Raw genomic sequence first — 23,901 nt, 5'->3', positions numbered from 1 at the left:
GGGACAGAGAACTGGGAAACTGAGCAGGGAGTTCAGACAACCAGCAACAAAGAGGCAGAATCCAATACTGGTGGTAAACAGGTGGCTTTTCAGTGGGGAGGGGGAAAAATGTCTGTGGTAGGAACTGCAGAGAATTCTGCTTTGAGCCCCATTTTGACAGCATGGCAGGGAATGCTGTATCAAAGAAAAAAGAGGACCTAATTCTACAGAACGAAAAGGTCAAATATTTTATATTGATAAGCCATTTGCTTCCATAATACCAGCACATTGTTATGACAGCAAACATTCCTGTGCAGTGTGAACAAGCTAAATCCTATGGAACTATGCAGCACCATCAGTGCATGCCAGACCTGTCGCAATTGCCCTAGGACAAGCGCAAAAGAGACAACCCCAGCTCCTTATTTTTATTTATTTATTTAGACAGCTTATATGCCGACCCCTTCGCATAAGCCGGCTGACAATCATTAAATCCCGCATATAAATACAAAAAATACACAGAATACATAAAATACATAAATAGTGGAAACAGCCTGGTCAGTTTAAAATCAATAAATAAACCTTAACAAGTAAAATAGCGTTTAATTAAAAAGGTCTTGGCCCGGCCTTCTACTCACTGGCCGGTATCTCCTAGTCCTTTAGCGCCCAGGGGGCCCACTGCTGATAGTACAAGTGCTACAAGTCAGGAGATTCCTTGCAAAAAGGCAGGGTAGATGGGCCACTTCACACATCCCACTAGGGCCCTTGAAATAAGCAATGATGGCTGGCAGTTTGCTTGCTAACCTGGCTTATTCCTGAAAAAGGACTGGGTGCCTCGCAGCTGGCCTTGGCTTGCTTCCCCCTCTCCCCACCCACTCCCAGCACATATCCCATGAGTCTTTGTAGCACAGCCTCCACAGCAATGAGTGCAAATATGCTTATCGGTAGCGCACAATTTATTTTGTAGATTATTTCTCACCTTCAAGGAGACCGTAAGTCCCAGGAACAATCCAAGAAAATAACCTTTAGTTTGCAGGAAAGGACAAGAAGTGTGCTACTTTTCAATTCATTATCTCCATCTTGGTATTACCGATACAGAGAGGTGCTTGTAAGATTTTCTGCCTCGGGTGATCAACTTCATCTTACCTGGGTACTGTGCACCTCAACTTGGTGAAGGGGGGTAATGCAAGACGCCCCCTCCTCCTTGTTTACTCTGCTCCCTCAGGCAGCACAATATCTTGGGAACAATCTTCTGCATATTTAGGCAAGAAAAAGGGCCTGCAAGTCCCAGCAATCCCCAGACAGCATGGCTTTAGACTCCTTTTCTGTCTAAATATGCTTGGGACTGCTCCTTAAAGCTGGACCTTGAGAGGGGAGAAGCTGCTTTGCTCAGCCCCCCTCCTACGTCTGTCTGTCTGTCTGTCCCGTCTTCCTGCCTTCTAACACAAAATCAAACTCAAGGCAGCACAAGAGAATTAAATGGCACTTAATAAAAACCAACAAAAAACAAATAAATGGTGGTAGAGACCTACACCATTCTCATAAAGAACATTATCAACAGAAGCAGACTTAATGCATATCAAACACACCATAGAAGCCTTTACCTATCTTGGAATAGGATGCATTGGGGGCAAACACAGCACATGCCTTGACACTTTGCTTTTGGCAACATCATTGCAAGCAACAGAGCTGGGAAAGGCCTAGGTTTAGGCTGACATGTTTGCACACACATTCTCCCTCCCCACTTTGCATATACACACACCCAAGAATTTCCTCCAAAAGAACAAAATTCCCTGAAAATATGTTACATTATCACATCTAGTCATATCCAAAATACAGGCATTTATCTGTTTTATGCCAGTTTAGTTTGGCTTCCCCCCAAAGAATCCTGAGAATTGCCATCTATCCTATTCTATTCTATTTATATCTCACCTTTTTTCCTGCAAGGAGCTCAAGGTAGCATACATAATCTTCCTCTCAATCTTATCCTCACAACAGCCCTGTGAGGCAGGTTAGGCTAAGTCAGCAACTGGTCCAGTGAGGCAGGTTAGGCTAAGTCAGCGACTGGTCAGTGAGCTTTGTAGCTGCGTGGGGACTAGAACCCGGATCTCCCAGATCCAAGTCGGCCAGCACTCTAACCACCACACTGTACTGGCTCCCAGTGTATTTAGTCAGCATGTGAGGAATTAAAAGTTCAACGTCACTGGCCAGTCTCTGCATTCCCAAGTGCAGTTGGCTGGTGTGCGGGAATTAAATGGCTGTTAAACCAAGTTCGGTCTGCTCCTTAAACAAATGCACCCTGTGCATCCAGGTCCTTTTTGTACATAAGACTGCCTTCCATTGTAAGCTGCAGTCATTTTGCTAGTGAGATGAGTAGCAACTGGTCCCACAACTGGCCTTTGTGGCAAGGCTTCTGAAGGCAAGCCGGAGAGCTTGCAAATCATCCGCTCCCATTAAAGAAGCAGCAACTGAGATTGGGGCCCTTGGGAGCCATCTGCATGACACACAACAAATTAGCCCAGATTATGTTTAGGCAGTTATGCTCCAAAAGAGCACAAGAAGAACGGGGCCTTTTACCAACTCTGCCATGTATATTTTGTTTTGTGCAAGAGCGGGGAAATATCTTCTCTGATAACAGCGACACGAGTCAAATCTTCTACAGCCACCCCATGGTTTTCACTAAGCAGAAATGGTGTTCAGCCACTTTAGAGCACAGACGTGAGGCTCATCGGATGCTGACATGGACAGTTATGGCTGGTTTACAATTGTATCAGCTCCAGGCTTCCAGCAGCAGCAGCATTCTTGCTAACAGATCCTTTCTTCACTCTTAAAAGCTCAGGATAACATCTGGGCCTTTGGGGAAGCGTTCTTGCAATAAAGAAGCACTTTGTGTAATTCATCTTTCCTCGCCAAGCCGCATCTGTCTGCTCCGTCAGCCCACCTCCTGTCTCCCCCACTTCCCCCCCATTCCCCTGGGCTAAGGAGGAGGGAGCAGCAGATGGCCACCTCCAGTGAATCGCCAGAAGATGGCACTGCGTTGACCTCTCCACCCTCCATCAAGAGTCAGTTTGGTGCATATACACTCATCATCTTAAGTATCTAGCAAGACGTCTGAACCCCTAGCCAGAAAGCTGTGGCAGGGCTATCCTGAGTCAGTGCAAAACATTACAATGCAACAGCAAACTGACCAACTTAAGCACATGTTGGTCAGTGTGATCATATTGTTTTTTATTATCTTTGTCCTGATTTTCTATTATTGTGATTTTCTATTATTGTGATCTGATTTTCTGTTATTGTGATCTGCTTAGAAGGCCCTCGGGCCAATTAGCAGAAAATAAGTCTAAAAATAAATGAATAAAATAAAAACTTTGTTGCAAGTACAGCACATGGCACTTAATCCTCAGTCCAACCCTGTGTGATTAAGAGGGAGGTAGCAATTTCCACAAGGCCACTCAGATTCTTGATGGAGCCAGGCTGAGATGTTCCCGCCTCAGAACACTCCCTCTGTGACATCACACAGGGATTACAAAGACAAAAGGTACTCCCAGGCTAAGCCCACCTCCTTGCACTTGCTCAGCCATAGAAGGGAAAGCACCAGATGCAGGATGAAAAGTGAGGAGCCTCAAACGTGGCCTGGAAGTCCATTTCTTGCCCAACACCATTATGCATTAAGAGTGTTCCTCGGGGGGACTATGATTCATTACTTCCAAGGAAAACCAAAACAGACTTGTTGTATATCCCAGCTGCACCACTCCTGAATTGGTGGTCTGGAAGACAAAGCAGTGCTGATTTTCTCTGCAAGAACTGCATCCAAGTCGCCCACGAGGCCATGTTTCATGTTTTAACTGGAAATGTGTTTGGCAGGACATTCTGTGCTCCTTTCCTCCCTTTTTCTCTCCTCTGCACTTGGTGGATTTCTTACTGGGGTACTTATTTGTACTTGGGTACAAATTTATTGGCAGCCCCCTACCTATTCCAGTTCTATACCCCCAGAAGGAGGTGAGCTGGAAATGGACATTCTTACTTTTTTGTTTAGTGTTGCATTTATATCCCACTTTTCCTCTATAGAGATATATACTGCTTAAGGTGACACACGTTAAAAATATTTCAGTTCTACATTTCTACACCACCATTCCTCCAAAGAGGTGCAATATGATTCTCCCCCTCCCCATTCTTTCCTCAGAGGAGCATGAGGCTCTGTCTCTCTCCTTCTCCACCTGTTAAACCTCTTGGGATAGCAAACCTATGAACAGGTCAACTGCCCAGAGAATCTCAGCTATTGGGTGGTATAAAAGTGAAATAAACAAATAGATTTCAGGGCATACAACATGAGAGATAACATGCTTTAAGTCATCCTTGGTCCCTAGGGAACTCTGACACTTGTAGTTCTGGGGAGCTCCTTCAAAGGGGCTGATGGACAGACAAAATTAGGACCTATCTCCAGCTTCACATGATCACAGAGGAAGCAAGGGTGCCATGGTTCTTTTCCCACCCTGCATGTTAAAATTGCATGCCATGCAATTCACCTAATGAAGCTTGAGGTGCGTGGGCTGCCATTTTTCCCAAACCCGGAAGAGTGATGGCTTCGAAATAGCGCTGGATTGGTTTGGAAGCCACACACACACACAGGATACATTGATGGGCTCAGGCAACATGGTATCCCACTAGCATAATTAGGCAAATTGTGGGAGAAAGTTATTTATTTATTTAGAAAATTTGTAGGTTGTCCACCACTGTTGTCTCTGCCCAACACATGCAAAAGCAGGGAGCACAAGCCACTGTCACTTCCTTCTGCAGTGATCCTGTGAAGGCAACCAATAATCCAAATGCAATGAAATGTAAAATAAAAAGGTGTCTATATATTTGCAAACTAAACACAGCAAACATTAATAACAGCAGTTTGAGTGACTGCTGCTAATACAATCATCCCAGTGTTGCTAACTTAATTAACACTGTAGTGGGAACAGGAAATGATGGTCTATTCACACCCTAGTTGATAGAAGAATTCTCGAAAAGTTCTAATTAGCATTTTCATGAAGTCTTCTTTTAATGTTCCTTTGCCGAAGCACAGCAACATTCTGCAGGGCAGGGAAGTATCCTGGGAAACTAAAATGCTCTACTGATGGTTTTTTAGTGTAGCCGTTTTTAGGTTGAATTGGCCTCTATCAGATATCAACTTAAAGGATGACTACTGCAAATTAGGAAGGAAATCACCACATAAAGGAAAGAGGAAGGTGAAGTGCACAGAATGCACAAATGCATTCTATTCCATTCAAAAAAGCCACTGCTTATGGTTCAAATTAAAACCCATCTTTAGCACTGGCTGTGCTATTCTGTATTGCAAAAGTACACTAACAGCTAAATATGCTAATCAGTCACACTGACAAAGCATTTGTTTATTCATTGATACTGCAACCCTGATTTGTATAATTATAACGCATTTCTACATGTGCTTAGTTGCCCAAAGTAGCTAAGCTCCATTAATTCAATAGAAGTATGTGATCCTACATATATTCAATAAGTTTCTCTCATGTGAACAACATATACTTCTCCATCTTTATAGGACTAATGCCTCATAGCCAAACTACAGATAGAGTTAAAGCTGTTGCTAAAAGCTATATTTTTTCTTCCTTTTCTTCCCACAATTGAAGAGAAATCTGTTTTCATTGGGAAAGGAGATTTAATACTCTCCCAATGAAAGAGAGAACTCCAAATCATGATTTTACCAGTAATTCCCCATTCCACACATGGATTAGGGCTTTGGTGGGGAACGGGAGGTCCCCTTTGCTGCCAGTAGAAATTTCTGTTCAATGTCCTATAACACATGGGTGCAGATTATCAGCAACAATGGGAGAAACACTAAACTTCAACTCCTGTGCAGCAGCGTAAGTAAAAAGAGATGTAATTTCAGGCTTTGCCTTTAGCTTAACATGTAGTTTGGCTGTTATTCTCACCCATTCTCACAGTCTTAGTCTTGCTATATCGAGAGCAGATAGGATGATGCAAAACCAGTCATTCCAGTACATTACCAATTCACTACATCCGTGGATTTACCTCTAGAGTAGTCTCAGTGATGTGATTATTGAACTTGCACTAAAAGCTCAAATTCTGATCTACAGTATTTAACCCAAGAAAATACCAAATTAAAAAAAAAAACAAACAAACCAAGCCAAAGTCTAGTTTGGTATGTTTATAATGTTGTCCCAATCAGGCTCTATGGCTTGGCATAACAACATGAATATATTCATATAAAGGTACAAGCTATGTTACAATCATAAATAAATCCTTTATCATTGTAGTAGAATTTTAAAATACTGTTTTATGCCAATATTTATTTATCAAGTGCCCAATAAAATAAATGTTTGTACTATCAATGTTTTTTAAACACACAAATGAAGTTAGTGGTTTATCCTCGGTTCACCATCTTTTATGCACACACGTACGCACGCCTACAAAAGAGTTCTCTGCATATGACTTATGAACTCGTATTTAAATTAAGAAAAAATCCTAGAATCCTAAAGATGTTTACTCAGAAGTAAAGCCACTGGGTTCTGCTTACTTCCCAGCAAATGTGTTTTGCCTTGGGCTAGTAGGCTGCAATCTTATTTATGTTTACTCAGAAGTAAATTCAAGTTGAACAGAACTCCCAAGTGCTACACAATGGCAGTTTTAGGAGGTTTACTTAGCCATACTTTCATTCAACATATTAGTCACCCTGTAGCAATTGTTCTCAGGTTAACATACAGGATATCATAAAAACTGTTCAAAAGTTCAAAAACAATCTGCACAATTAAACAATCAAATGAAAACATAGCAGAGGCTAAAATCATAGCAAGCATTAAACAATGCAGAGATCTAAAACAAAATCTGCAGAGTTAAAACCAATATACCAGCACAATAAAAAATACCCAAGGTTAGAAGGCTTATAGAAAGGTCTATGCATAACCACAAAAAATAACTTGAAAGCATACGCTCAAAAGACCTCTCTAGGGATCATATACCTTTTATTTATAAATCAATCAATAAAATTCTGCAGCTGGGAGCTGATGCCAAGAAGTCTCTTTATCATGAGGCAACCCCCATACCCCACATCCAAGAACCTAGAGGGATGCTGGGTCTAGCTGAGAGGCTCAAGCAGAAATACAGAGGAAAAGACACTCCTTCTGATATTGTGGCCCCAAGCCAAGAAAGGCTTTAAAAAAGAAAGCCAGGATTTGGAATAGGAATGAACATGGAGACAGTGGAGAGGATACAATCCTGGCATACTGGGAACAATATCCTGTTCCAGTCAATTCTAAATCTCTGGACGACCTCCATCATTGGATTCATGCAGGCGTTATCTCCTATATTGTTTAAGACAGAAGCTGGTGAGTGAAATATAAGTGCAACAAGTTTGAACAGAAAACCCAGCACTGCTGTCTGGTAGCCATCCGCCATGAGCCGAACCACTTAAGTCTTAAGTGTGTCCAAAGGGATACAATGGTCAATGGTATGAAAGGCCATGGAGAGGTCCAAGAATGCCAACTAAGTTAACACTCCCTATTCTATCTTCCTTGCAAAACCCAACCCTAAGCCTCAACTGAAATCAATCCAGAAAATCAGTTTTGTCCAAGTGTGTATGACTCTAACCAGCTGCCTGACACCTGAGCACCTCACCCACCTCTTTGCTAAGTACATTGTTTTTCATGTATGTTAGCATTCTATGTTAATACTTTGGTGGCTCCAGTAACACAGAGCATGTGGAAGGGAAGGAAGGAAGGAGAATGCAATTAAAGCTAGTTCTGGTATACAATCAACCCCAAGCACCGAATGGCTGCTTAGCAGTACAATCCAACCATGTTTTCTCAGTGAGCAAGTTCTGCCTGGTTCAAGGGGGTAATTCCCAGGCAAGGGTGTCCAGAATTACTGCGCCGGTCTCCCCGATTTCAGTCTTCCAAAACTGTTTCCTATCCATGCAGTACCTTTTCACTCTCTGCCATACATGTGATGAAGTATGGCTATGAGCACAGTAAACCATTTGAGAGAGAATTAGAGAATGAGGTTATTATGGGCCTTCTTGTATGTGTAAATCATACTGAGCAGGATCCAACTACTGCTAAAACGTTTGAGTGCTTTTGATTTCAGCTTAAACACTAAGCATGTGTTTAAATGGCTCTGAATGAAATCAGTGGAACTAACACTGCAATTGTATTCATGCTTACTCAGAAATTGTCCAATTGTGTTTAATTATTCCAATTCCTGAATATGAAAAAGGGTTGCAACCTTTTAAAAGTGTTTCACTGTGGCTAGATTAGTAGTGGCCGGTGTGGCTAGATTAGAAAGGCAGACATTTCTCTTAATTATGAGCTCTTTTTCTGCCAGATTATACCCAAGGCGGCTTGCCACACAAAATACTGCTCTAAGGAAAGAAAAAATACAGACTGAAATAACTACAGCTTAAAAATCATTGTTTCAATGAAAACAGCAAAATGTCAGACGTACTGCATCCATCTTGCCAGTGCAGTTATCAAATCCAAGGAATGGATGACCAGAAGCTGCTCAGGGGAGACTCCTCTGGTAAAATCCTCTCTGGCTGATGGGAAGTCAGAAGCAAAAAGGCTGGGCAGATCCCCCATGGAGAGAGATCCACCAGGTGAGTACTACTCTATCAGATATATACCACTTTTTCAAGTCCCTTGTCAGTTTCAATTGTGTCTTTCCTTCCAGTTGGCTCCAACAACATGAGAACAATCACTTAAGATGAGCTATTTATGAGCGGCTGAGCCTTTGTGCCGACACACAAGGCTTATAATTATGTTTCATTACAGTAAATCAAACATCACCATTGTCTCTCTACAATCAGAACCATTGTTTGAAATTAACAGCTAAGCTACTGCAGTTACCAGGGAAAGGATTTCTGTCTTCTTCCCCAGACTGGTGTGTGTAGGGGGGTGGGAAAGACAATCGACCAATATGCCTTTTTGTCTCCACAGCTGGATCAAAATGCAAAGTCGGTGATCACACACACACATACACCCACCTCCAAAACGAAAGCGACAACACTGCAGCATGGTATAAAGAAGTGGACAGGCCATCAGCGACTGCATTTGGCAGGGAGCGACTGCAAAGCAATTAGCAGGGCTGCTAAATCTTCAGATACAATAAATCAGTGACCCAGATCCCTCCCTTTCTCAAATGCCTCTCATTATTGAATCAACTTTAATGAGCAGCTCTCCACCACTTCTCTGCATTCCAGACCAAGCTACTTTTCCATTTTGATCTGCACCTGCCCATCTCAATGGTGGCCACAAAAACAGCCCATTGGATATGGGAGGGAGGGCAGGCGGGGGATGTGAAATTCACAACTTGCAATGGCCGACAAGGCAAAGACATCCACACAGTTGTCACACTAAGGGAAAGACAGCTCCCTGTCTTTTCTTAAACAGAAGCCTTCTGTAGGCCATCAGCAAGAGAGGCTGTCAGTAGCTAAACTCTTCCCCTGAAAAATGTCCCTTCCTCTCTTTTTGGGTATTTCTCCTGATATGTCCAGGACTTGTTTGCCTGATTTGGTACCTCTGGGCTCTCCAAGAAGGATGCAAAACATGTGGCACAGATAATTGTGGGATCTTTGAGAAGGCTCCCTTTAAAAACTCCTCTGTGTACATATTAAGGCATAATCCTTAATATGTCTGGTTGGGACATGCTGAGAGCTATAGATCTTTTATTACAAAACATATATAAGGTTCTACTTTTACAACCTTATCATCCAGCTAAAGAAATCTACATTGATCAATTAAAATCTGGTGCTTATAAATAAAACAGTTATTCTGAAAGTTTGTGTATCTATTCATTCTATTTATATCTTGCCAAATGCTTTACAAAACCATGCACAGAAACACCAAGCTTTATTTTTAGAACATTAATGAGCCATCACCATTACCTTAAAAAATAAGAACTGATTCCCACAGCATTTAGCAGTCAATCTAAAACCTGGATGTGAAGCAAATTATTTAGTGCATATTTACCGAGTGCAATGTTTTTATTATGGGCTGCCCTCCCCCTGATGCCGTTGTCATTTCCATCTGGCATCTAACACACTGTTTACCCAATTCTTTTTCGAGGGCAAAGAATAAGAACTCACAGTGACCAAACAAAGACAACTACTTGAATCTTTTTTTTAAAATCCCGTAACAGCCATTTGCCCTGATAAATTAGGGTCAATTATGAAACTTAGTGTAAGCTTTTTACCCGCTGAGCATTCATTATGATGAACGGTTCAAAAAACTTTTGGAAAGGATGCAATTTAAAAATACAAACACAATCTAAGCTGCTTGTGACAAGAGACAGGATAAGAATAGGGAAGGGAAAAGAACACATCGTTATCTTATAGGCCACACTTCAAGCTGTCAGCTGGAAGGGATTTACAAGGGAAAATGCCTGTCTTTGGGGTCAAATCTGTGCCCAAGGGAAGACCCACTTCCACTTAAAGAAAGGCTCGTGAACATACTCAGTTTGAAAATGTCCAGGATGGCGTATCTCCTAAGGGTAGGCAGTCAGCAAGGGAGAATCAGCGCGTCAAATGCAGTTCTTGGATTTAAAATAATGTTGTGATACTTAACAGGGAGCACCAGCCTGTTGATACAAGGTGCTCTTCCTTGGGCTGAGATGCACAGGCCTTTGCCTACTTAAAGTATTTATAGGCTTGCCACACCAAGTCCCTGTTTAGATCTGAAACAGATGGGTGTGCTGTGCCATGTAAAACTGCACAGGGTGAAAAGGAGGGAGGGGTGGTTGGATGTTTCCATACTCCCTCACGTAAAACACTCTAATAGAAAATTAGATTATAGTAGAACTCGCCTCTTGACAAGCTGTTTGAATATGCTTGTTTAGGGGAGTATTGGATGGGGAAGCGTGGAAGTATTTGGTTTACCACCTGCAGTGTGAAATGGAACGGCCCAGAATTAGACTGGATCCATCACTAATGTGATTCTTTCCCATTCTGCAGCATGCTATCTCTTGCTGGCAATGTCTCTCCATAGGCTTAGCATCTCTCCTTTCCCAGCCATGCTTCCTGAAATTATTTTTTACAGAAAATACTGTGGGATAACCTGAGGTACTCTGGCGGTAAAGCATGAGACTGGCCCCTGAACCATAGCCTTTCTTCTCTCCTTTTACCTTCAAATTACACATTCATAACTTCACTCTGAATTGAGATGAGTTCCTTGCCAGTTTGGAGATAAAAGAGGTTTAAACTGCTGTGCTGCTCAGCTGGTTGATCGAAAGGTCGCCTGTTCGAATCTACACAAGGGGGTGAGTTCCCATTGCTCCGTCCCAGCTCCTGCCAGCCTTGCAGTTGGAAAGCCTGCAAATGCAAGTAGATAAAAAGGTTCCACTTCGGTGGGCAGGTAACAGCGTTCTGTGCACTTCGGTGTTCAGTCATGCCGGCCACATGGCCACGGAGACTGTCTCCGGACAAACGCTGGCTCCCTCGGCTAGGAAACGGAGATGAGCACCGCCCCCGAGAGTCAGGCATGACTGGACTTAATGTCAAGGGGAAACCTTTACCTTTATGTGCCCCTTATGGACTTTTTAATGGAGGTACCACATTTAGAAATACTCTTCCTAGGGAAGCTCGCCTGGCCACTTCCACTGCTGTTCTCCTGGTGCCTGGCTAAGACTTCTCTGTTCTTCCAGGCCTTTCATAGTACCATGATCTTAGCTGCTAAGCTTGCTGGCTATTTTGAGTTCCTGCAGTGTGTATTTTTATCTCACTATTTATTTATTACATTTATTTCTATTCTGCCTATTCCCAGTGATTGGAAAGCAACACTTACTATGTTGGTACTGGATATTTATATTTTGATGAAGTACTGGATTTTTGGAGATTCGCTGTTGGATTTTTAATAGTGCTACCGTTATGCTTTAATCGATTTTGCACAACACCTAGGGAGCTTGTTTATAAGACATCTCATTGCTGTAATGAATTAAAATGGTGTCAGGATGCCAACAATGCCCTTCAAGAGATCCCTAGGCTTCTGCTGTCAGGACAGTGTGAGTGCTATGAAGTAGGAACAAGGAAATATATTGTGTTCACACAGCACAATAAACCATGGTGCTTTTACGCCAGCGGATTCTTCTCCTGTTGTCTGAACCTAGCCAGAGGGCAGGAGATACTTTTAATTTTAAAAATTAAGTCAATAAATGAAAGAAATTGTTTACAATATTTAGCCCATCCTTTCAAAGGAAGTTAACAAATGATCGTTTCTTTTCTGCAACGACAGCAGAACTAGGAGTATTTTCAAAACTATGATGAACCCCAGAGGACAAGGAGAATAGTCTAAACCTGGCACCTATAAATCTATGCCAGCAACTCCAGGTGGGTAATGCCCATGAGACAAATCTACCCACACTTGCTTTTGATTCAACCATTCCAAAATAAAGTAAAATACAGAACAACAGCAGAATCTACCATCAATTCAATTTGACCAACTTGCCACGTAGAACAGCCTGCTGTGTGCTTACCAGCAGCCCTAACTGCAGGGCGCATACGTAAATGAGACTTAAATATTAAACAGAAGCTGGACCTTTTTCCTTCAGCAAGACCCACTGGGAACCCAAGCATGGTTACTCAAAAGTAGGCTCAGCTGAGTGCAATGGAACTTCCTAGCAAATGTGCTTAGGATTGTAGTCACTATCTGTAATCCTAAACACAGAAAGTAGTGGGACTTACTTCTGAGTAATCGTGGCTAGGATGGCACTGTGCACTAGTTTAAACCCTACTAATGCGGCTTGCTTGGGCTGTTCGTCTGCATTTGTTACAGAACTTTACAGAAGGAGAGGTTCAGATGCAATTTAATCTTGCTCACGCAACACCATTTTTCCTGTTTTTCTTCTTTCCCAGAAGCAGCTACTACAATATTAGTAACTTCCTTACCTATTTCTAAATTAGAAACTCTTCTGTGCCAGCTGCTGATGGAGGAACCTGCATTTTTATTCCACTAGAAGTTTCTGAATATTTGTCTAAGTTTTCCCATTTAAGGAAACAGAGAGAGCAAGACAGAAGTCAGAATAGCTTTTCCAACATCCGACCGCAAGCTAATGCATGACTAAAGGCACCTATGGAAACTCAGACTGACTTCCTTGGCCTTGATCAAACAACTATCACTTGCTCGTTCTGTGTGATTGCACAATTATATCTCATATTCTCAAGAAGGTGCGAAACCTGGTTCCGTGCCCACAGTCAAATCACCTACACAGATCTGAATAAATAATAGACTTCGTATATAACCTCTTAAAGTGTTTAGAATGTTTAATGTACATTATCTCAGGAATCCCTGCAGCAATCCCACAAAGTGAGTGAGTGGTACCACCCCAGAAGATTAACCATCCTGCTGTTTCACATAAGGTCACCTAGTCAGACCTGACTTACTATATATACATCCCACCTTTCGCCTACTGTGGAACTCAAGGTGGCTCCATGAAGGTTCCAGGTGGTCTCCCAAGCTCAGGCCAGCCCAAGCCCTGCTTAGCTTCAACATGGTGGATGCCTCACATGCCTTCCTACGTTATCTGAGTTGCAGAAAATGGATGAAGCACTTACCTGCTTAGGACTGCTTGTGGTTGGCCATCCCATTTGATGTTAAATTCGTAACATCCCTGTCCTTGCATCCATCCTGCCTTGTATACCGGGAGCATACCAATGCACACATTTCTCTAGCCTACAGTTTTCTTGAAGCGAAGGCATTGGCACATGGGTAAAACACATTTTCAGTGAAAATAGAGCCAGGCTATGCTTGAGTCAGAAATGTCCACAGTTCTGCCATTCTTTTCCTACTGTTGTGGTAAGTATGAGATAGTAACTACAGGATGTTAGGACAAAACTGATCCTTCTTAAATTAACTCAAGCATATACCCTGTTTACCTGCACAAAGAGCCATGCATGTAACAACATGCCGAAATCTTACAACCAGCAAGAAGCTGCAACTGATACAAGAAGCTGCAAACAAACATCATATCAATAAGTCCAAATAATCAGACCAAAGAATCAGAGAAAGCCTTCATCCAAAAGCTAAAGAAATAGCTGGGAGAGGGGGGTATAGCACAGGACTAGTGAACTGGGTTCTAGTCCCTGTTCAGCCACACGGCCAACTGGGTGATTTTGGTCCAGTCAGACTCTCAGCCCAACCTACCTCACAAGGTTGTTGTTGAAATAGATTTTTATTGTAGGGATAAGATTGAGAGCATTAGAAACTGAGAGCATCAGAGAATGATGTGCACCGCTTTGTGTTCCTTGTAGGAAAAATGTGAGATAGGAATCCAATAAATAAATAAATAAGTCTTGTAGCCCTAAAGGAACAAAAGCAAAGATGTAGCTGGTCTAATTCCTTCTGGCAGAAAGGTTTTGCAGCTTTTCAGTGCCTACTTTGAAATGTCACTGCTCTTACTTACTGCAAATAAAAATGGCACCGATGATCAAACCTACTGATGGACCAAACAGGTGAGTTGACTCATATGGGAAGAGGTATGATAGGAGTGTCCCATACCAGGCAAGGCTCAAAACATTCAAAGGGACACCTTAAACAGGACCCAGAAGCAAACTGGGTGAATATGGCCAAGCCTTCTAGTACCTACCAGAAGGTGCTGTGATGTTTTCTGCACTAGCTGAAGTGATCAAGCCCTTTTTCAGGACAGACTCATGAAAAGCATGCTGCCATGATCAAGCCCAGCAGAAGTTTTGGAAGCACAAATCCTATAACAAGGCCTGACCCCATCCAGAAATGGGAACAGCTTTCTAATGGATCCAAAAAGGGTAAAAGATGGAGAAAGGAAATAACATTATAACTTGTTTAGTTTATCATTAGAATTTTTTAATACTCAGGGAAAGATGCTGCTTGGATTTTAAGACTTGTGCACAGAATATGCAGGGCAGATACCGCTTAAAAGGAATTACAGGGAGAATCGGTCGCAGCCAGCGGTCCTGTATGTACTTGGAGACTCTGAGCTGCAAATGCTGATTTCTGACTGAAGTTTATAGGTTGCTTCAGAAAAAGGGACTATTTGTGGATAAATAGGCTAATTCACTAATGCTTTGGCAGCCCGTCACTCATCGCAGATGGATGTGCCGCTGAGCTGGAAAGAAGAGCGGGAGAATGGGTGGTCTCCAGCGTATTTCCGCACTCAGGGAAGCAGCAACAGGAAAATGAGCTTCTGTTCTTGAAAGCTCCCTACACTTTCCCTGGACACAGAGCTTTGCTTTAGGAAATTCACCTAAACAGGTTGGGTTTATTTAGAAAATCTGTCCGTCCTGTCAAAATTAAATCAGAAGTCAGAGAGCCTTGGAGGGGCAGGGGATGAGGGGAGATGGAGGGCCACTTCCAGCAATGTATATAAAGAGATCAGTGAAGTGACACATATTGCTAGTCGCCAAGAAAGAAACTACTTCTGCCATGATTAACTTCAGGGAGCACAGGATGAAAAGAATTAAGAGTCTAGAACAGACCTCTGGTTTTAAAAAACCAAGACAATCACTCTGGTCTATGAAAAAATCCAGTCTATGGTTTGGCAAAACCTTTATTAGGCCTTATCAAAATTTCACAAAATTCTGCATTTTCTGCATGAAAATTCTTACTTTCTTCCTTTCTATTTAAATAGTGTATTTATTACAGTTCTGTACAGCCCAATAATCAAAGCTCTCTATACGATTCACAAAACAAAACATAAACGCATCAAACACAACAGAGGAAAATGTAATCTTAAAACCTTAGGTCTAAGACAGAATAAAACCAAAGTGAACACTACAGTAAAAGCTAGCAGCAGTTCAAAGATTTTAAGGTACAATAATGTGACTTTTAAGTCAGAAGAACTAGATGCTTTTGAAAAAGTTGTTCAGCTGGTACTAAAAAATCACAGTGTAGGTACCTGGCAATGGGAAGGTCATTCCACAACCTGGTTGACACTACTGAAATGGCCCTGGCTTTGGTAGCACTTGCCTCATTTTATTCAATGGGACACTCAAAGAAGGGCCCAGGAAGGAGATGGTCCTTTGGAATCCTGCCCTTCAGATGTTTTGCCACAGCAGCTTTATACAAGAAATACATTCAGCAAAAATAAAATACAAAATGCAATGTTAAAAACAAACTCAAAATAAAAACAGCACAAAAAATCAAAACAAAAGCAATTTAACAGAGAATAAAAAGTATTCAAAGGCCTTGGGGAAAAATGGTTTTGCCTGGCACTGAAGCTGAATAGATACTGGGCGAAACACCAGGAAGGTCTCCTCTCACACTGCCATATACCTCATCACAGATGATGGTGGGCCCAGAGGAGAGATTTGGAAGATGATATTAATGCATAGGTGAGTTGAAATGGCTGCGGGATGGAACCTTCTCGTTCACAAGACTTTCTGCAGGCAGAAGTGGGTTGAACAAACAACTTGGGATAGTTTCTACTTTCATCCCCCACCCCAGTGGGCTTCTCAGAATCATCTGATAACCCCTGTTAGAAAACTGCTAATGGCCAAATGGATCTTTGGTCTCATTTATCAGAGCTCTTCCTATGTTCTTACAAAATCCAAGATACTTGAAGGGAGACCAATGAAAGGCAAAATAAAGCTAAAATAAAACGAAACCTGATTCAGGAAAAATCCAGAACAGACTGAAATCACTCCAAAGAGGATGAATTCAGATTTATCCCATCTTAAATAAGATTCTCTCTCTCTCTTTTTTGAACTTTAATGGAATTCAATCAGATTTTAAAGTGAGGTGCTCCAGAGTGACATTAAAACTTCTCTAGGGTTCTCGAGTCACTGACAGGCTATGGCTTTTGATTCCTGACCAGAATGAAATCAAATTTAAGTGTCTAGAATAAAACTGGAGCTCAATACAACCTCAAGGCAGGCCGCAGTCCTATTTTAGGTTCTTAAATAGATTGATACATAAAATGAAACCCACATTCTGGCCGTATCCCAAACATCCTCTCAAAAATTTCAAAGGCACTATGAGCAACAATAGATCTATGCCTGAGACCACAAGCATGTCTAGCTAGATTCATCAACTTCATTTTTACTCAGATCCTGTGTGCATAATGACTTAGCAAATGTTTAGTGCTCACTTGCACTTTATCAGCCACACACCACTGCTTCCAACAGAATTTGTAGAATTAAATCAAATTGACAGTAATTTTTCTAACTTCGCATCCACCTTTCCTCTACTACACCATCCCATTCATATTAGCTTCACTGAGCCCGCAAGGAAGCCAAAGCAATCTAAAGTCCATCAGCAAATATGGTTCTGATTATTTAAATGAAATATTCCCATAATTGGAGTGGCACGTAATCCATGAAGTTGTAATTGACCAGGTGGGAGAGAGAGGTTCCAAAGGGAGGTAACTAGATGAGCTGTTGATTCAGAGTCCTTCACAAATTAACAAAAGAAGAAAAGACAGTATGAAGACTGGTTCTAAAGACATACCAGCAAGACAAACAGAATTTCACTGCACCTTCTCTTATTTTCAAGAGTCACGAACAGGACAGAAGAAACACAAAAACAAAGATTTTCTCTGTAGACCAACCAGGTATCTACAGAGAGAAGCTATCTGCTGAGCTTTTCACAGAGGTTGGGCACAGCCAAATACTTTCCCCCAAACAGAACAGACAGGTACACTGTGGCCATTAAAGTGGCTTTAAAAAGATGAGATGAAATCTGGACTGAAGCAAGGGCTTGGCTGAAAAGCAAGGCAGGGGGGAAGATTTCAAAGTCCTTGGTCTTTGGCCTTTTTCTTTTAGGTTCTCTAGAGAATGCAATCCTAAGTATGTTCAACTGATTGAGGACCTGAAAATATGCCTTCTGTAGGTGGGAGTGGGTGGAGGTTTTGTTCCAAAGAGGACTTAGGGAAGATCCCCCTGTACATGTTTATTTGGAAGTAAGGCCCATGGAATTCCATGTGGATTACTCCCAGCCTTTCGGATTGCCTCCACAAAGTGGAAAGGGGGGATGTGACATTGTGGACAGTGCTGACAATGGAAACTTTGTGAGTTGGTTTCTAGCAAGAGAGAACATTTGAAAGACAGTCGTTTTTAAAAGAGAGAGAGAGGGAGGTTTGGAGGGAGTGAGCAGGGAAGCTTTGCTGTCAAGCTCCATCGATTGCCTTGTCTGCACTTTTGACAAGACCAATTTGATTTGCCGCCGGACGAGTAAAAATTGCTAACAGAGACCTCCTTCTCCTGTTGCTCTGGGAGCTGTTTATGATATTGCTCTCACAGTGCCACCACCGCTCCACACTCCCCGTCTGTCTGTCTCTCCCTCCTCCCTCTGTCCAGATCCAAGCAATGAGGCGTTGATCTTTCATTCCTGGCCAGGACAATTTCCAAAGCAAGTAAAACTCTGAGCTTCTGGATTTCAGCCAGGTTTAAACACTCCAGGAATAAAATTTTACTTTATTTTATTCCAGGAATAAATTTATATTGAAATCAAGGAAGCCCAAGTCCAGATATGATGAAAGCCCTTGTTGCAGCATGTTCCTATACATGTCTACTCAGAAGTAAGTTCCACTGAGCTCAGGGCTTTCTTCCATACAAGACTGTAGTCTGGAAGCTCCATCCTATCCAAATTTAGGCAGAAAAAGGCCACCAGCTCTCAGCTGCGGCATGCTGTGAGTTGTCATCCTTTTCTCTATCTAAATTTTTGTAAGATTATGCCTTTATTAACTTAGCTGGTTTGTAGTTCATTATCTTTATTACACATTCAGGGGTAATTGACTATGAATTTCAGTGGCATGATGATTGCAGAATTACTTTGAACAGATGGTTTCCCATACTTGTTTATGTCAATCGCTTTCTGTATTACTGATTTGCTTATATAATTGATCTAATTTGACTCTGAAAATGAATTGCACCCTTACACATTTTCAAATTCCATGGATTTTACAGGGACAGAATAAAGGATAGGTTTAATTCAACCATGCAGGAAGGGTTAGGATTTTGAAAGTTCCTAACTTTGCCTAAATGAGGATTTCTTACCATTAAACATAAGCAAAAAGACACAGGTTTTTTTTTTAGTGTACAGAGCTCAATAACAGCAAGATCCCCGTCCTGAACAGCTAATTTTTGTAGGCATCACCAAGGAACAAGAGGCATTAGGAGGCATCAGAATTTCTAGAATGCCAAGAAATGGAACAAGTTTATTTTCCCCCAATTTTTAAATCTCACATCAATTTCTTTGTAAAACCTCAGTTATGATGTGTGCCCTGTGTAGGAACTGTGGCTGAATACAATCAAGATACCACGATTTGCTAAAAAAAGGTTACCTATTCATAATGAAGACACACAGCCAAACGGACTCATTCAATCAGGAACAGTTCTTGGTCCTCCTAATGCTGAAATGTGGTTTTCTGATAGTACTAAACCCAGATTTCTTAGCCAAGGCAGCATTCGTGGGGCTCAATGCTTCGTCCTAGCTTCTCTACTACTATATAGAATGTATTTGGAGGTGAGCTCTTAATCATTCGAACAGAGTATTTCCAGCACGATCCGTGGCGTGCTGAGAATCCGAAGTCCTTTAGCACGATGAAACCGCTCAAATATTCATCCAGCTTTCTTCCTGCTGCCGAATTAGAGATTCCGAAGCTTACAGGAAATCTACCAGGGGAGAGAATGCCGGCATCTCGATCCAATGACACGGCGCAAAAGTTGCAGCACTATCTTGTGCCTGTCTACTCAGAAGCAAGCCCCACTAAGTGTGGTTTTACTTACTCGCCAGTACAGGCTTTACAGGCTTCCGACAGATTCCAACGGGGCTTGCAAGGGGACTCGTCCCGAGAGCCACGCGTGCGGGATTCGGGGACTGAAAAGCGGGGAGGGGGTCACAAAACTCATGAAACCGGCTCCTCATCCTCCCATTTACACGGCCTCGGGAGGAAGTTGCGCGAGCACTTCGGGCCCCTCACGCTGCCGTTTACTCCCAAATGAAACTAAGGGGCATTCAGCGTCGGTGGTCAAGCTAGCCTTTGAAGCAGATCGGTGCCTAGGGCCCAGTTTAACAAGACCTCCGACTGCTCCGCCCGGCCACATGAACCCGCAGCACCTTCACTTCTAAATGAGCACATCAGAGCCTAAGGAAAACTTACTTGCTTCCCGGCAGCTTGCGACACCTGTCCCCGCGCTGGTCGGCTCGGAAGCCGGGCCGGCGAGTTCGCACGTGGCCTGCCGTACCCTTTTGACACTTTCTGGTCAGCCCCCCTAGCGGGACACCTCCGAGAAAGAATCTCGCCCTCGCAGCCTCTTCGAGCCCCTCAATTCAAAGAGAGCCCAGTTCAAATGCCATCTTTATTAGAAAGGCAAAGATAATAATCCCGCCGGCTACTGGCATGACCATCACTTTTTCTCTTCCTCCTCTTCACCCAGTTCCTGAAAGAGTAGTCTGCTCGTCTGTTATGGTGTCCAATGCCAGAAGCGGACGGCCACAGGTAAGCCAGGACCCCGCTTTAAACCAAGAGAAATCTAACCCCAACGGTGTGGCCCATTTTGCATCAGATCCACCCCACTGCCTCACCCTCCACACACGCCCGGACCCCTCGGGGAATCAGCCCTCCCAGCCACCCCACCGCCTCGACGCGCGAGCCTCTTTACCTGGAGGATGTTGGGGTGCCGCAGCCTCTGCAGGAGGACCATCTCCTTGACGATCTTATAGGAGGCCAGCCGGTAACAGTCCTCCAGAGAGCCGTAACGTTTGACGCAGTTGTCGATGTCGTGGCCCGCGAAGTCCACGGACTTCAGGGCCACTGCCAGGCTTCGGTTGAGCACGGCTTTGTAGACGGCCTTGGTGTAGCCGGAACCCAGGTAATGCACGTCGGTCACGTTGCGGATGTCTCGGCATCCCAGCCGGAGCGGGCTGAGCGACAGCTCCAGCTTGGCCCGGGGATGCCAGGGCGTCCCGGAGGAGGTGCCCACGCCGGACCGCAGAGACCCGAAGCTGCGCTCCGTGGACGACGACGAGGAGAGCCGCTGCTGCGGAGCGAGATCCATGAGCCGGCGCTCCAGGGGTTTCATCAGCAGCCGCGACCCGGAGGGGGCGGCCGGCCCCGGGGCTTCGCGAAGCCGCCGCTCTTGATAGCGCAGCACCTCTTCGTAGCGCTCTCGGATCTGCCGCGCTAAGTCCCAGCGGCTGCGGCGGCCGCCGCTCCGTTCCGCCTCCCCTGGCAGGTCCAGAGGCGAGTCCGCCAGCGAGTGCGTGACGGCCGCCGTTTGCTGCTGCTGCGGATCAAAAGCCGGGATGAATAAGACGTTGAGCAAAGTGCCCAGCAAGAAGGAGAGGCAGAAGCCGGCTGCCACCGCCAGCTTTCGGCGCTTCATCGCGCGGCAGCCAGCCAGCCAGCCAGCCCGTCCTGCCTGCCTGCCTGCCTCTCTCCTGTCCGGCAGCTCGCTGCCTCCGCTGCTCTCGCTGCGAGCGATCAGCTTGGCTGAGATCTCACTCGTAGCATTCCAGATCAGCAGCAGAATCAACGGCCAAAGAAGAAAATGCCTCCCCCCGCCGCCAAAAAACCCGCCTCTTCACTCTGCACTGCCGCCGCTCCGTTGCGCGGCGAGGCGAGCCCCCCGCATGACACTTGCCTACTCCAGCCCTGCCTTTATAAGCCCTCCCTAAAGCGCTCGGTATTGTTCTTCCTATTAGCTGCCACGGCTGCCCGGCGAGGGGGGAAATGAGAGTTTGCACGCGCGCGCGCTCACACACGCGCGCGCGCAAATAAAAAAATAGAATCTCCGAGCGTTCTACACGCACAGATAGAGACACACACGGTGACGCCAAGTGATTGGCGGCTCTCCCTCGCCACTGGAATGGGGAGATCTGCAGGGAGGATGCCTGGGAAATGAAGTCTTCTCTCTTGAGGTGGCGGCCGGCAGACCAGAGGAGGAAGAACTACAAGTTCCAGAGGCCGCTTCTAGCCCGAGAGGCGGCACCCACTCGATAACGGTGTCGCCTGCAGAAGACATGGGACGAAGTGGAAAGTGTCCTTTTTCAGCGCATTTAAGAGTAGTAATAGGTCGCCTCCCAGGTAAGCATTACTAAAGGTAGCATTACTGAAATAAAAGTAAGTTACAATTAATCTTAGTACTATGCAGTGCTGTGGGTGCACTCTAAGCAGGACTCACATCGACTGCAACCCCACTAACCTAAATCTCATTCATTTCAGTGGGTCTACTTTAAGCAGGTCTCATCTGAGATACAACCCAGTGCAATCTCGCGCGGAGAGGGAGGGGAAATGCAGAAACGATGGGGTACGGTGTGAGGATTTATGAAGGCTTTCGAAGGGAGAGACTTGCCATATTTTAAATACGCCACTGTCTGTATCCCATTTGCTGTTAACAAGCAACAGAAGTAAACATGGAAACAGCATTTCCAAGATTTTGTGCATTTATATCACGCGGTTTTTCCCTCTTGGAAGGAATCTAACGAGCTTTATATAATCCACCTTCTTCCCATCTTATCCTTCCGACAGCCATGTGAAGTACATCAGGCTGAAATTCAGTGACTGGCCCGCAGTCACCCAGGGAGCTTCATGGCCCCGGGGGGGGGGGGGACGGGAACCCGGATTTCCCGAGTCCCGGTCCAATGTTCTAACCAGGAGATAATACTTGTTCTGGAGTCACCTGGACTGCAACCAAGGAAGCCATCAACTCCTACATACAAATACATTCTCCAGTCTGTATTTTCTTCCAAGCTTACAATTCTTATTTCGAAGGTGTTCTAAAAGATGAAGCACTGACAGGGGTGGGGGTTAAACAAGTGATGGTTTGCACATATTTGTCAGATTTTTAAAGTTATATGCATCTTTGAGCATGCACATCTCCCTCCAGTCCTCCTGTCATTGTCAGATACTCATTAAGTCACATCCAGAAAACTGTATATTGACCTCTACTGGAAAAACTTAGGACCCCTAGGTCAAAATTGCAATTTACAGAAGGCATACAGTTTGGCAGATGGAAGGAAGGCTCCTAGCTGAACCAGAAAATAAATAGGAGAAACTGCTTAGTTTATTTCTTCTTTATTATACCAATTCTAAGGGCCCAATTCTATTCATATTTAGGAAGGAGAGGTCCTAAAACTCCCAGCATAACCCAGTCATAAGTGGCAGAGGCATGCTGGGAACTGTAGAATTTTTTTCCTCTCTAAACATGCATAGAATTGCACCCGGAACAGCTTTCCTATTATAGAAAAAACATCAAGCATTCCCTTGCTCTCTAACATCAAAATATGGTCTCACTAAGATCATATTTGTGATGGGTTTTTTAATGTGCATATTTTTCAGAGCTCAGATTTGTAGTAGAGGCTATTGTATTGACTTGGCTAGCAATCAGTTGCCTATTTCAAACTGTGCCAGGTTTGCCAACTGAACTAGAGGTCCAGGGTGGTTTCTGTCTCCAAGGTGATCCTGCACACATATGCATGAGAGCAACCTTCATATATTCTAATACAAGGTTGTAAACCGCCCAGAGAGCTTCGGCTATTGGGCAGTGCAGAAATAAACCACTTCTGAATAAAGGGGTGAGAATAGAGTTGTCACCTAAAGGCAGTATGTGTCACTGTTACCCTTCTGTGCAACTTTATCTGGAGTCCTTTGGTTAAAAGGGAGAACTTGCATCCAATTTAGTAAATGCAGCTGTAAATAGTAGTCTTCCAAAAAAAAAAAAAATCGTATCATGAATTTTTGCTTAGCTGTGCAGATAGGGAGCCTTTAACTCCGGATGTTAACAGTCGTACCGAGCAGGAAACTTCTTGGGTTAGTAATACAGTATGTCATTACTAGAGAAAAGGAGTGGTGCAGTGGTTATAGCCGCGCCCGGGAGGCCAAGGCTATAGACCCCTCTCGGCTGGGAAACGCACTAGGTCAATTTGGGGCAGTCGACACAGCCTAGCCTTCTTCCCAGGTTGTTGCGAGGATAAAATGGAGAGG

At 43.9% G+C, this 23,901-nt stretch overlaps 1 protein-coding gene across 1 annotated transcript in view; it reads right to left on the bottom strand.

Moving 5' to 3' along the window:
- Positions 1 to 21,301, bottom strand: part of PKDCC (protein kinase domain containing, cytoplasmic) — a 52,790-nt gene extending 31,489 nt beyond the window's left edge. The window contains exon 1 of the mRNA XM_044429147.1: positions 20,579 to 21,301. Coding sequence (XP_044285082.1) covers positions 20,579 to 21,301 — 723 coding nt within the window. The remainder of the gene's footprint in view (positions 1 to 20,578) is intronic.
- Positions 21,302 to 23,901: the final 2,600 nt, after the last annotated feature.

This window comes from Varanus komodoensis, unplaced genomic scaffold (assembly GCF_004798865.1).
Source record: "Varanus komodoensis strain SLA01 unplaced genomic scaffold, ASM479886v1 scaffold2, whole genome shotgun sequence".
NCBI classification, from domain to species: domain Eukaryota; kingdom Metazoa; phylum Chordata; class Lepidosauria; order Squamata; family Varanidae; genus Varanus; species Varanus komodoensis.
Note: the sequence above shows the minus strand (reverse complement) of the source record. Positions and strands in the feature narration are given on the sequence as shown.